General features: G+C 38.6%; 1 protein-coding gene across 11 annotated transcripts in view; it reads right to left on the bottom strand.

Annotated features, from left to right (window-relative positions):
* Positions 1–14,255, bottom strand: part of CEP70 (centrosomal protein 70) — a 38,451-nt gene that overhangs the window by 12,994 nt on the left and 11,202 nt on the right. For 9 of the 11 annotated variants that reach the window (XM_043504989.1, XM_043504984.1, XM_043504985.1 and 6 more), the window contains 11 exons: positions 13,782–13,962; positions 13,167–13,336; positions 12,009–12,068; positions 10,996–11,095; positions 10,559–10,647; positions 9,829–9,903; positions 7,969–8,071; positions 4,961–5,131; positions 3,796–3,939; positions 3,107–3,275; positions 846–960 (listed from right to left, as the gene is read on the bottom strand). In XM_043504989.1, the coding sequence (XP_043360924.1) occupies positions 846–960; positions 3,107–3,275; positions 3,796–3,939; positions 4,961–5,131; positions 7,969–8,071; positions 9,829–9,903; positions 10,559–10,647; positions 10,996–11,095; positions 12,009–12,068; positions 13,167–13,336; positions 13,782–13,962 (1,377 nt within the window). The remainder of the gene's footprint in view (positions 1–845; positions 961–3,106; positions 3,276–3,795; positions 3,940–4,960; positions 5,132–7,968; positions 8,072–9,828; positions 9,904–10,558; positions 10,648–10,995; positions 11,096–12,008; positions 12,069–13,166; positions 13,337–13,781; positions 13,963–14,255) is intronic. The other 2 variants (XM_043504986.1, XM_038420954.2) reach the window with 1 other exon arrangement.

Below are 14,255 nucleotides of genomic sequence, written 5' to 3'. Positions count from 1 at the left end.
CTACCCTTGCTTTACAGGATTGGATTGGAGCAGTGGTCTGTACATATAATCCAGTATATTGTTTGACAGGGACTAGTACCAGCTATTTCAGAGGAAGGTGCAAGAAATCTTGCAGTAGGGGACTGCTACTGACTCTGGCTGTTCTTGTTATCTATATAAATGTCCTGTTTAAAATTCCTTTCTCCAATTATATCTTGAGCCAGTGAGTGTCACAGGCTGCTTGTACACTGAGTGAAAGGATTTCTTTCAGTTAACTTTGATACCTTTCATTTTCACTGAATGTCCTGGAGGTAAAGAGGAAAGCCTGATGTACCATTATCTACCTGCAGCTGCCTCCTGTAACATTCTTTCCCACTGGGGGTTCAATCACATAGACAAACCTCAAAGCCATGACATTTTTCACAAGTGAAAACACTATGAACCAGAAAAGAAGTTTTAAAAAGTATTTACAGGGAGCTCGAGGCCTGATCAATTCAATGAACTCAACCAGCCAGTTTCCCAATGAGTATCCCATTAAGATGTTTCAGCTGTAATAGTTCTTCCTATCTCACACATGCAATATTTGTTTTTTGTCTCCCTTGTAAAATTCACAACTTTAATAGGATATTGGTTTAAACCAACTATATTCTCAAGTAAAATACAGAAACTTTAGATCTTGACTGTAGTCTTAATTTTTAGGTCCGTCCCCTCGCCAGTGTAGCCTGGAAACATATTTTCCTGAGGCAAGTTCTCCAGTCCATTTGTGTAGGAGTTTAAAATGGTGATGCTGAAAGTTATAAAGTAATCCTAACCGGTTCTCATAACTCAATCATGTGTTATTACACCTGTTATAAAAGCCCAAATACCTTTGGATGTCTTCGGTCCCCAGCAGCTGCTCTACCTGTCCAGTCACATTTTCATTAATTACCTTACATAGCTTTCCAACAGTGTTCACCAGTACAGCGGGTGGGGCTGAATGATCTGGAAAGAGCAAAAGGTGTCATAGCTTCCAAAATAGCAACAACATGGAAGTACTGTATTCTATACACAAAGCAATTCTAGTATCCCTGCTTTCACTAACCTTTTCACACCTTTCTAAATACACCACATCTTAGTATTCACAGGATATACCAGCTGTAGAATTTTTAATTCTTCACTTTATTAGCTGAAAACATGGTGATCAGTATGGCTGTTTTAGAGTAAGGAATCTCCTAATGGCTCAGAAAGCACTTCTGCTGCAAGGGTGTCAAATTCAGTGTAAAGAATAAAGTGTGTGAGCTGTTAAGTCTTCTAACTGCAGCAAGGAATCTGACAGAAGAAAGCTCCATTCTTCCCAGTCACTCACTGTAACATTAATTCCTTCAGTCACCCAAGGTCCTCCCTTCCTATATTAATTATGATATAATGCAACTTCCATGGCTACACAAAATTGCTAGAGGCAATGACCACAACCATCCATTTTGCCTCTAAAACACAGGCTACACAACTGACCTTCATTCCCCAATATAATGGCTGATCAGTATTTTACTCTGACTGATTTACATATGCACCCCCAGAGCAGTCAAACAGCTACTGGTAAGTCAAATGGGAAGTGTGCTGGGAAAGAGTCTTGCAGCAGCTAGTCTATGATCACACAAAAACCAGTAAGCAAGGTAGTTATTCCCTTCTGGGAGTAACTGAGTAAGTTCTCTTGAGTCGGATAGATCCATTTTTGACATTCTAATTTTTTGTACAATGAAGAAAAAGAGTTAAGTAAGCAAGCTCTCGAAAGACTGAAAATTGGGCATGGAAAAGCAAAGTCACTGAGGAGAGTCATAAAAGATGTCTACAACAGCATGAGAATGGCTGTTCTTAAGGGGACAGATTCAGTTATTTAAGTTGTAGTAACACTCAATACGTGCTAGAAGATCTCCAAATGCAGACAAAAATTGTCTTTTTAGACTCTATGCCCTTCAGGTAGAGAAAGGAGTATAATGTACAAGTAAAACAATCAGAGGGTCAATAGATAGAGGTAATATAAATTGTTATTGTTTTTAATTAAATATTTTGAAAAAAACAGAAGCTTCCTCACTTTGCTTCCTTTCATTATTCAATCACCACCTCTTCCCAGTCACAGAATGCTGCAGGTCAAACAACAATCACACAGATGATGGTGTGACAAAGTAGGAATTTTCTGTACGTTTTTCAAAGCCTATGTGTGCCTCAGTTTCCTTCTATTTGCATTGCTCTCCAGTGGGGGTGAACATTGCTCCTGCACAGGTGCGAGTGTCACCTTGCTGTCTGGGTGCAATGAAAAGTCATTAAGGAAGTGGTTGAAATCGATCCAGATCGACATGAGATCCAGAGAGACAATGCAAGCGCCAACGACTCATGAACTGACACACTCGGCAGAGAAACCGAGGAGAGACTCTAGCTCGATAACGAAGGACTGGGATGTGACTAGCAAAGGATAAGTGCAGACTTCTGGTTCTGGAAGAGGCTGGCTGTTCTCTCACGGGGATGACTAAAGAGGTCAGAAAGAGACAGAGCCTAAGATGGAATCTGCTACAACTTAACTGGTGGTTTGCTCTGGCTTGACCAGAATGGACTATGCTTTTACCTTTATGTCTTTATGTTAAACCTAATGACTTTCCATGCTGTGTTCCAGTTGACTAATAAATCCTGTTTTGAAAAAGCTGCTTGGGTATCACTGTAAATATTTGCTGAGGAGCATTAGTCTCTGTACAAGTCTCTAAAGGGAGCCTATTTCAATTAGGCTCGCTAGGCAGAGCTCCTGGTGAGCTGGAGCCCAGAGCCTTGAGTCTAAGAGGCAGTGGTGCTTACCCTGAAGGAAGAATGGGACTCCTTGGGGGTCTGGCACAGTGAAGGGTTCCTCCAAGAGACTGTTAAAAAGCTGTGGCATAGCACTGATCCTTTCGATCCATAACAGATGAGTTTCCAGTCTTCAGACTAATGGGTGATGGCCGTGCCATGTTTTTATTTTTCTTCTCACAAACCCTTGTGACTGACTGACTACTCATTTCACAACACAGCTAGTGCATCCTCTTCTCTATGTCAAGACCAACTTCTTTTCAACCAACTTTTAGTTACTTGTAAAGTGACTAAGTGAAAAGCAGTAAGTCCTTACCTAGTTCTAAGAGCTCGTGCAGGTTTCTCATAGCATTGGTCATTTCTCCAAGCTTTGTGTAAACTTCATTCATTCGTGGATAAACTCCATTCAGAGAACTCACATCAAACAACTTCTGGAAGTGAGACACAATTGCATACAATGTTTGTAACGAAGGCATCTGGCCATTCTGTAACAAGCACAAAAAATAACTTGTTAGAGAAAGTTAGCAACACTCTTTAAGCAACGGAACATATTTAAACTAGGCTCTGAAGAAAAATAGACTTCTCCTATGAAAGGAACATTAGGAATGAATTTATTCAGATGAAAGACATACTTTAAAAGTTCTTAGCCAGAAATGTCCAATAATGTTCTTTTTTAATGGTTTGGGGAATATATTTAAGGATTCTCTTTGCTGATTTAGAAATAGACAAAATAAGGGAAGAGCTGAAATGATGATTACACATCTTAAAACAAATCCATCCCTTGTCTAATTCCTTTGATTTAAATAGAGTTACACCTGGGATTAAACTATTAATATATTAATTAATTATATTAATAGTTTTTGCCATAATATTTATTTTCATACATCTTGCTCCAAAACCTTGTACAGGCTTCCAGATGCACAACTCTAATCAATATACAAGGAATACAAATAGGAATTTCAGAGTAGCTTTTGATATGGAAAACATTAAACTTTGAAAACTTACCTTTTCCTTATTTTCTACTTCTTCCAAGATTGTATCTACTATGAATTGTAGGTCTTCAACTCTAATGCTTTCAGTGTTATGTGCATCTACAGTGTGCCAGGGCACCAACTCCAGTGATAGCTTTCTCAGGGATCTATGCAAGTCCTTTAATAACAAACAATTTAACTGTTAAATAAGGCACAAGTCTTAATAAAGTAAAATACCAGGCAATTAATACTTTTATAAATAAGAATTAGGTAGATTGACTTAGTGCAAAATGCATAATCCAGGGGTACAGATTGTAGATTTAGTTTCCATGAAACCAGTGAACAGAAGCTCTTTGTTTATTCTCAGACTCAATTAAACCATCACTGTTCTTTGTGCATGTGTGATTTTTTTTTTTTAAAAGTGTAGTTGATATAATTTTGTTAACAGATAGTAGTTTGTTACAGTGGGATTGGATTAAAGCATAACATCTTCATTTACATCAAAAAGCCAACCGTCTGGCAAGAAGGAAAAGAGAGAACACTAGAACATAAAATACACAGAATATAAATCCTATTATTTTTTTCCAGGGACTCTTAAGCTACTTAACGAGTAACACAAATGTGTTGTATGATACAATATTTGGGTGGAGGAAGATATTTAGTCCTTTTCTATACCATAGGATTATAGCTTAGTTAATAATTGATTTTTTCAATTCATTGGTAATTTTTTTTTAAACTTTCTGAAATTAGTTTCAGGTCAAATGAAAATCTGTTTCAATTTTGATCATTTTTACACAAATGAATTAAAAAAAAACTACAGGAAATTTTCAAACAAAAAGTTGTTACAAACTGAAGAATTGAAACCACTTTTGAAATAAAACAAAACATTTTGATTTTAAGTTGTTTTGGGAAAAGGGGTTTTCCATGAACCATCCGGCAAAAGACATGAATTTGTAAAGTGCTTCAGTATCACCAAATTTCCATTAAAAAAAAAAAAAAAATCAATCACCTAGCTGTAGCCAGGATACACATTTTAAAAGGGTACGTAAATGAAGTGACTGGAATAACAACATGAAAATTTTTAAAAAATAAAATTAAGCCATAATAGATTTGGAAGCTACATATGCTGACGTAGAACATGGAAAAAAAGGGATGGTCACCTGTTAAGGAATGCAAAGCAAAGTACAATAATTTATTACCTTTAGGGACATTAGCTGGTCTGCCCACATTTCCACTGTAGGAGGAAGGTGCTCAAAACCACATTCTTGTCCATTTTCTTTCATGTAATTTTGGACTGGCCCTTTACTCCGCTTATATATTACCAGAGGAGCTCTTGGACTATTTATAACAGAATCAATCCTGGACAGCACCTTTAAAACCAAAGAAATGTTTTTATTACTCAAATAATTAACACAATGCTGTTATTTAGGCCAGGAAATTATATATAGTTTCAATAGTTACTACTGTACAGTGTGAATGTGTATCTGTATACTTCAACACTAATCTATGTAACTGATTTAAAGACAAAGATCTAGTCAGTCACATCACCATTTACAAGCCTCTTACTAAAATGTTAACTAACAGTTTAAAAAAAAAAAAAGAGGACTAGACAAAATCTTACAAGAAAAGCTTCAAAAAGTTATTTTGCCCTCAAAACAGGTGTACACAAAGGACAGAGCCTCCACTCACTGAGGTTTGGTATGCATTACAAGACATCTCAACATCTGCTGCTATACAGACCTAAATTCAACCAATGAAATGTGCAAATTTTAGCCAGAATTTTTACATGCTATTCCATTGCACATAACCACTTGTTTCCTTTGGAAATTGTTTTCATGGCACTTACACACACCATTTTATGTTTGTTCAAATGAACATAAGAACCTCGCTAATCCACACAAATGGGGGAGGAGGTAAAGATAGGTCACTGGTACAGAACAGTGAGGTTTATCGAATAATGACTGCCAAGCAGGCTCGGGGAAGAAAAAGGGAGCAGTAATAGCAATGTTGCTGACTACACATCAGCCCTGTTCTAGAGCATTACTGCTTGCCTTTGGTGTTACGTGGTGATGGAATACATCACCAATGGCCAAGCAAAACTACATAAAAACAGTCATACAGAGTCAGACCAATGTCCATCTAGCCCAGTATCTTGTCTTCCAACAGTGGTTGGTGCCAGATACTTCAGAGGGAATGAACAGAACAGGCAATCATCAGGTGATCCATCCCATTGTCCAAACACAGTTTCTGGATTAGGATTAGGGACACACACAGCATGGGGTTGCATCCCTGACCATCATGGGTAATAGCCATTGTTGGACCTATTCTCCATGAATTTATCTAATTGTTTTTTGAACCCAGTTATACTTTTGGCCTTACAACATCCGCTGGCAAAAGTTCCATAGGTTGACTGTGTCTCAACTTTATAACTCTTCGCAGTCAGCTTTGGACTTAACTATCTTGAGTAATTTTGTATTGTCTGCAAACTTTACCACCTCACTCTTTATGCCCTTTTCCAGATCATTCATGAATATTTTGAACAGCACTGGTCCCAGTACAGATCCTTGGGGGACCCCACTATTTACCTCTTTCCACTGTGAAAACTGACTATTTATTCCTACCCTTTGTTTCCTATATTTTAACTAGTTATTGATCTATGAGGACCTTCTCTCTTATACTATAACTGCTTACTTTGCTTAAGAGCCTTTGGGGTGGGACCTTGTCAAAGGCTTTCAAGTATACTATCTCAACTGGATCACGCTTATCCAAATGCTCATTGACCCCTCAAATAATTCTAATAGATTGGTGAGGCATGATTTTCCTTTAAAAAAAGCCATGTTGACTCTTCCCCAACATACCATGTTCATCTAGGTGTCTGATAATTCTGTTCTTTACAGTAGCTAGACATTACCAATCACTATTTGAGTTGTTCAGAAACATTTGCAGCATTTGATTGACAGCCACTGGATAAGTGGTTGTGTAGATGGTATGAAGTGTACTTCTCTGGAAGTTACAGAAGCCATAGATGGTGGTACCATCTTGGGCCTTTCACAATTTTCTGTCAGAGCAATTTTCATGTGTTCAAATGGAATTTCATTTGTAAAGGGCTTGAAACTTTGAAAAATGTCTTAAGATGCTTCTTTTTGTCTCCTACTTGTGCCAAGCAGCAAGCAAAACAGCAGGAGCTAAACCTGTGAAAGGAGCACTGTGCTGGCACTTCCTTGTCAGGATGGGGAAAGGGGAAAGTCAGAATGCTTACTTAGATTGTAAGTTCTTTGGGGGCAGGAACCATATATTTGTTCTGTGTTTTCACAGTGCCTAGCGCAATGGTGGGCAACCTGCGGCCCGTCAGGGTAATCTGCTGGCAGGCCGCGAGACAGGTGTTTACATTGACCGTCCGCAGGCACAGCTGGCTGCAGCACCCATTGGCCGTGGTTCGCCATTCCCAGCCAATGGGAGCTGCAGGAAGCAGCGGCCAGCACGTCCCTGCAGCCCGCGCAGCTCCCATTGACTAGGAACAGCAAACCGCGGCCACTGGGAGCTGCAGCCAGCTGTGCCTGCAGACGGTCAATATAAACACTGTCTTGCGGCCCTCCAGCAGATTACCCTGATGGGCTGCAGGTTTCCCACCACCGGCCTAGCGCAATGGATCCTGGTCCATGACTAGGGATCCAAGACACTACCATAATACAAATAATAAAATACAAAAATGCAAACATACCTCACCTTGCATGTCACAGTAACACTTGACCCTCATTACGCTGTTACCCCCAAGTTCACATTTAGCTAACCCACTATATTTTTTGTAGGGAGAAGTTTCCCACAGTACAGAGGAACAACTTCAGTCCCTCCACACCTCTTAAGCCCTTAACGTGGAGCATAAGTATTGCAAAGGGCATTGAGCAGGCCTTTTGTCCTGGAAAGAGTTTCAGGGACTGTCATTTCTGTGTTCTGTCAATCCATTCTCTCTGCCTCCTTGCAATCTGATATGGTAATTTACACTATAATAAGTTCATGCTGAACAGCCTTATCCTTAGTGCAAAAATGCTGACTATTAGACAATATGAGGCATGGGACTACATATGAAAACTCTGAATCAAAACACTACATGCTTAAGTTTAAATAGTTATATGAGATTAGTCTTTTGTTTCACTATAGAACAGTTAGATATAATTGAACACAATGCATTTGAAATGTGTATCTATACCTGTAAGTATCTCCTGCAACCTGCTTGTAGCTGATCTTCTCCTGTCATACTCTCAGATTCATTGTTTTCTTTTATCTTTTCTCCCCTAATAATCCCATATGATCTACATGCAAAACAAATACAGCATTTCATACAAGGTCTCTCAAAGCAGCATTTAGTTTCAACCTGAGTAGAGGAAAAATACATTGGCATTTACAGCTAAAATCTTAGTTTTTTTAGTCTTCTTATAGTTGCACAAACTGCCTTATACATGCACTTTTTCCAGTTGCATCGTATTATTGAAATCAGATCATCTTAAACAGAAAGTTTTAAAGTTAAAAGTTGTGCCCTAAACACTAAACATATGAAAATTAAAAAGTAAAAGCTGACACTGAACTCACTAACACACTATTCCCCAGTTGTGATTAGATGGTGCAAGGTAAGTATGCCCAGTATTATACAACAGAGTACCCAAGGATGAAACTGTGCTAGCACCCACCAAATTTAAACTATGTTTAGCATGAATTAGCAAGAGCTTGATTGTGTTACCCTCATTATGTTGAGCAGTATCTGACTATACAATAAATCCCACAGACATCAAGTATTTGAGGAGTAAGACACTACTAAACTCGAGTATCATATTCTAACCTCACAAGTTTCTGCTCTTAACCTTCAAGGTACTACACAATTCTATTCCAGTCTACATCTCCACTGTCATCCCTTTCTAAACTCACATGCACACCTGCTCTTTGCAAGCTGTCCCCACCTTTAATGGAAAAATTCTTGCAGTTCTTACAGTGGTCAATTAATTGAAATTAATGAGAATTTTACTTGTGTAGGGACCACAGAATTTGGTCTTCAGTTTTTATAGGCATTTGAACATTTTTATAGCACTCTTTGATATAGTATTAGAATGCCTTCCTTACATACTGCCTCTTGAACACCTTCTTTTTCTTACTGTGTGACGCAAACAACCTCTCCTCAAGATGCACTTATTCTGAGAAGCCTGTCAGTAAAAATCCACCACCCACATTATATATTAAAATTAACAGATGAGAAAATGTTGCATATCTCTGGAAGTTCACATCCTGAAGTTGTGTATATAAGCTATGTGTCTTCCAAGTTCTGTATAACTAGGTGCGCAGATGGCACTCCACATATACACAAAAAGAAAAGGAGTACTTGTGGCACCTTAGAGACTAACAAATTTATTAGAGCATAAGCTTTCGTTAGTCTCTAAGGTGCCACAAGTACTCCTTTTCTTTTTGCGAATACAGACTAACACGGCTGCTACTCTGAAACCTGTCACATATACACAGATGTGCATGCAAAAACAGGATTACTTTTTGAGAAAACATCTGGTCAAATGATGCTACAGATAAAAACTTCCTCCAGCTATGCTAGGTTTCTAACTTTTAAAACTCTTGCTTAACAAGGTTGCAACAAAAATTGTATCTAACAGCTTATTCAAATCAGTGCGGATGTGACCTAACTGGGTTAGAAATAGTACCCTAGCCTAGATAGCTGGAACAGTTTGTAAACTTCCCAAAAACACCAGAACGGTTTAGCGCTTCTCTCATGTTGTCTGAAACTATGTTCAAAACCAATGGAAATAATATTGTTTTAAACCAAGGGTAGATGGGGCCCAGAGCTGAACTGTCAGCTCTCTTCTTTGGATGATCATCCATCATTTCAGAGATGCACCAGCTTTCTCCATATGTACAGCAAAATATTGGTCATAAACCACAGTCTCATGAATGACAACGTGGAACAGGTTCATGAGCCAGCATATAAATTGTACACAGTAGAACACCTTCACTTTTAAAAGACTAGAGAATGTAAACTTTCATTACTATATGTTTCAAAGTTAAATATACTTACCTGATATTTTTCTTTAGCATTTTCTCCAATTTCTTCACTTGCTGCTTGCAAAGTTTTAAGTCCTGTGAAGTTGGTCTGTTGGAAAGAAAATATTTTATTATACCTCATACTTTACTGGTGTCTAACTGTAAGTCAGGGTTACACTGGAAACGCTTGCTAGTATAGCAATGTCTATTGGGAGTATGATTCATTTTGTAGTATTTCTGTATCCACAAGAGGACTGTTTAGACAGGGTTTTGGGGGATTTGCTGGTATAAAAGCGTTTTTATTGCTATTAGCTGTATATACACTAGGAGGATTTGCTTGTAGAGCTATACCAGCAAACCTCTTCTAGTACAGAATGAGCCTCAGCAGTAACAATGCTACTAGTGTAGAGATCCCATTCTTACAAGCTGCTTCTGGCAGTCAGCTCATCAAGGGGGTCTCAGGCTCCCACATATGCAAATGGCTTCAGTTCCTCAGCCTCTGACCACTAAATGAAGGGCAAGTACCCAACTGGGGAGGACTATCAGACAGGATGCTCAATGCAGTAACTGATGGTTCTCTTTAAAGCTTACAGCAAATTATTGCTGCAGCATCTTAGATAATTCTATGCGTTGTTTTTAATAGCAGATTTCTTGGTACATTTGTACAATTTCTGGGGCATCATGATGGTGTTTGTTTTTTTTTCTTGTAAAGCTGTAAAGTCTGTTAAAATGTCTTTTGCCAAAGACAAATTTCCACTTCTCACCTTGTTTCCAGATCTTTCTTGAGATCTATATTTTCACACATAAGTTGTTCATTCCTGGTTTTTGTCTCAATGAGCTGATTCTGGAAAGACTGCAATACAGACTGCATCTTTATTTTTTCAATCAATACATAATCAAAGCACACATCTAATTGGTCTGTGCACTTTTACATCTATAAAACTGTAAAATCAAGATGATATTGTAATATTTATATTATGATAGCACCTAGAAACCTTAGTTTAGATAGAGAACTCATTGTGCTAGATGATATGTGAACAAACAGCTAAGACAGTAACAAACCTAGGAGCATACAATCCCAGACATCAAGAGTGGGAGTACAAGAATAAAATCAAATAAATACAGAACAAGTAATTATTTTTTCCCCACATGTAACTATTGTTTTAACATCTGAATTTATTACCATCTAGCAGTTCCATACCATAAGCAGTGCTCTATAGTTAGGTGTGGCATCCAGATTGAAGAATTCTTCTTTGCTTTTTCCTTCTCCTTGTACATGACCTGGGTCTTTTTTATATCTGCTTTGAGTGGAGAAGAGGGAAAATAAACAAACTCCATCTTACTGAAATTCAATACACATCAATAAATTGCTTAACCAACAGAAGTTACACTAAATGATGTGACCACAAATGAAAGATGAAAAGCAGAACAGCATTCCATTTTCAGACCACACACTCCTCTTAATTTCTCTCAAGCTGCATTTCATTTACTGAATCAAATGCCCTGGAACAACTAGAAGGAAGCCCAATGCAAGCAGATTACACTGCTCAATTTCTAAGCAGGTTATCTCAGATGATTGGGTCAGTTACATGCTGGATGTTTTGCACTACCAGCTAGAACTCCCCGGCATAGCAGTTCTATCTCCTGGACCCTCGCAGGGGGAAATGGCCAGAGGAAAAAGCAGCAGAGCTGGGGCACATATATGCTCTGCACTTCCTGACTGCAGAACGGCCTCCTGACTGTGGGCAGCCAGATACAAAACTGGAGTAATCTTTGGGCCACTCTAGCTTATGCCATGAACAAAGCTTGTTGCCAGACCTCTCCATGATCTAGGGCCTGAAAAGGTGGTGTCCCATTCACTCTTCCATTACAATGGATGCTGATGAGACTCAGGGCATAGTATCTAAACCGGAAGGACATTATAGTCTCTTGCTGCTTCTAACATGCTGGTGATTTTTGGAACACATATGTAACATTTAACCACTTTAATTTTCAATTAGGGGCAAACCCTGAAAGGTGCTCAGTGCCTCTCAAGAGGTGCTGAGCTCCCTCAACACCTATGGTTTCAGCAGTAGCTAAGGATGCTGAGACCTTTAGAGCCTTTCCACTGAAGTCCAGGGCAAAATTCCTATTGGGCTTCAATCGGAAAAGTACGTAATGTAACTTTATATACCATAAATTCAACAGTGTTACTAATGAAAGGATTAATCCTACCTTCGTTCCTTTTTCATTTGATTAATCTGAGATTCATAATAATCAATTAGACTAAGAAACCTGAAGGAGGAAAGAAACATATTTTAAACTTTAAAAATATTCCACAAGCAATTATTCTGTGTAATTTTAAAATATAGTAATCAAAGTATTGTGACCAAAAATTGTTTGATGCAATTGCTTATATCCCAAATTTCCTGTCTGTGCCATTTCTTGCTTATATCAGTTCAATGAATGCAGCACAAAACAGCCATAACTTTCTAGGCTATGCAAACCAGAGGTGCTAGCCCTGTACCAGGCTGAAACTGGTAACCATTCAAAAGAAGGTTGACTCGCTGTGCAGAGTTAAAAGCCAAATCTGTGGCAGTAAGGAGCACTTCCATACTAACAGACTGCAAATAGATCTTCACCAGGGCTAACAGCCTGATGAAGTTCTTCAAGTCCTAGGACTGGAGTACCCTAATAGGGGGGATTCTGATCACACAAGTGCCAGCTAGCCTATGAACACTCGTTTAAAAAGAAACTAGACATGAACTGGAGATGAAAGGCTGTCTTATCTACTAAAAGAAATAGCAAGGCACAATTATTGAACAATTCTCCCAACAAATAGTCATCCTGAGGAACTACCTCACCCCTGCTTATCCAACATTAACAAGGAAGTCGGGGAGTACAGAGCTTGCCAATTGAATTTCTATGGCATTCACATTAGCCTCTGTGAAGGCAACAGTCTAGGCGACCTCCACAAACTGCCTTGGATGTCTATGGATAGGCTGTAGAGGCTGATTTCTTAAAAAAAAAAAAAAAAAGCTTAAATCCTAATTTTTAGAAATACAGATTGGGATCAACCTATGTAGTGACATACTTTACACGTCTCCATTTAGAATTCTATTCATTATGGAAAGTGTGTCACTTTCTTCCCTTTGCTTCCACCTAGTGTACAAGGTCTGTAATTGTTGTTCTTCTCTATGAAACTACTCACCCAACTCAGTTTTATTATACATAAATAATTATACAGATATGTAAAAAGGACCTGTAATTTCTAAACTGGCCATGCTTTCTACCCAATAATATAATGAATAGCTATTTAAAAACGGTTTCTTCATTTTACATAGAATATTATCAGGCTCGCACTTATGACCATGGTGGTAAAGAGTTGCTTACTGTTGATCCAAGAGAGACTTTGGGGCTCGCTTGCAAAACTGGCAGAACATTTTGTTCTGTGTGGCAACACGCTGCTGCTCTTCCACCCCAACCTTATGGAGCTCCTTCTGCAAATGTGCAATAGTCTCTTCCTGTTCATGCAACTTTTCATTTTGGTGATGGTACTTTGTCTGCAAATAGGTGATATGAAAATTCTAAAAGGAGTATGGCACATTGTGTGTAAAACAAGATACAGAGTTGGCAAACTACAATTGTTTCACAAAATGTAAGTTATTGCAGTCTACATGTAGTGACTAGGTGGGAGAAGTGGGGTAATTTTATTCATTATTACAACCCTACTCTTCAAAGAATTGTATAGGGGTTCAAAATCATAAATACGAACAGTATAACAATTTGCAGTGACTGTTGGGTTTAGTGCAAGGATGATGGGTAGTGTGAATGGTGGCCTGTGATATACCAGAGATCAGACTAGATGATCTGGTGGTCCCTTCTGACCTTAAACTCCATAACACTCTCACATCTGTTATTTTGATCACTGAAAATATTTCAAAAGCCCTTTAAACCAGTCAAAAGCATTTGTGGTTTGAGTCCCCAAATAGTTACTGTCAGAAGCACCTGTGAAGCTTGCTGATCTTTCTGAAGTTCTTTCACTTCATTCTGTTGCTGGCAAACTTTAGCTATACACTCATCTTCCAGCTGACAAATTTTGGATTTGATGTTCTCCACAACATTTTCCAACTCTTTGGCTCGTTGTTCCTGTCGACATGCTCGACCTCTCTCCTGGTGTATATCATCCCTAATTTAAAAAAAAAAAATGGAGCCCTACCTTCATTTATAATAAACTGACTTCAGTAATGTAGTGAAATACTGGTACTTCTGGAGGATAGGTCCCAAAGACATGGCACAAGGGGACTCTCAGTAGCAGCCCATGCAAGTAGGGTAGTGAAGAAGGCCAGCTCCATTGGCCAGAAACCCCTGAGTAAGGGGACTACAGAAGCAGCAGCTGTAATGGCAAAGCAGCTGATCAGGTACCACCATGACCCATAAATCCCACATGGCCCATGTGAAAGAACTAAGGATTTGGACTTA

This window comes from Dermochelys coriacea, chromosome 11 (assembly GCF_009764565.3).
Source record: "Dermochelys coriacea isolate rDerCor1 chromosome 11, rDerCor1.pri.v4, whole genome shotgun sequence".
Classification (NCBI taxonomy): domain Eukaryota; kingdom Metazoa; phylum Chordata; order Testudines; family Dermochelyidae; genus Dermochelys; species Dermochelys coriacea.
This window is presented reverse-complemented; position numbering and strand designations above follow the sequence as displayed.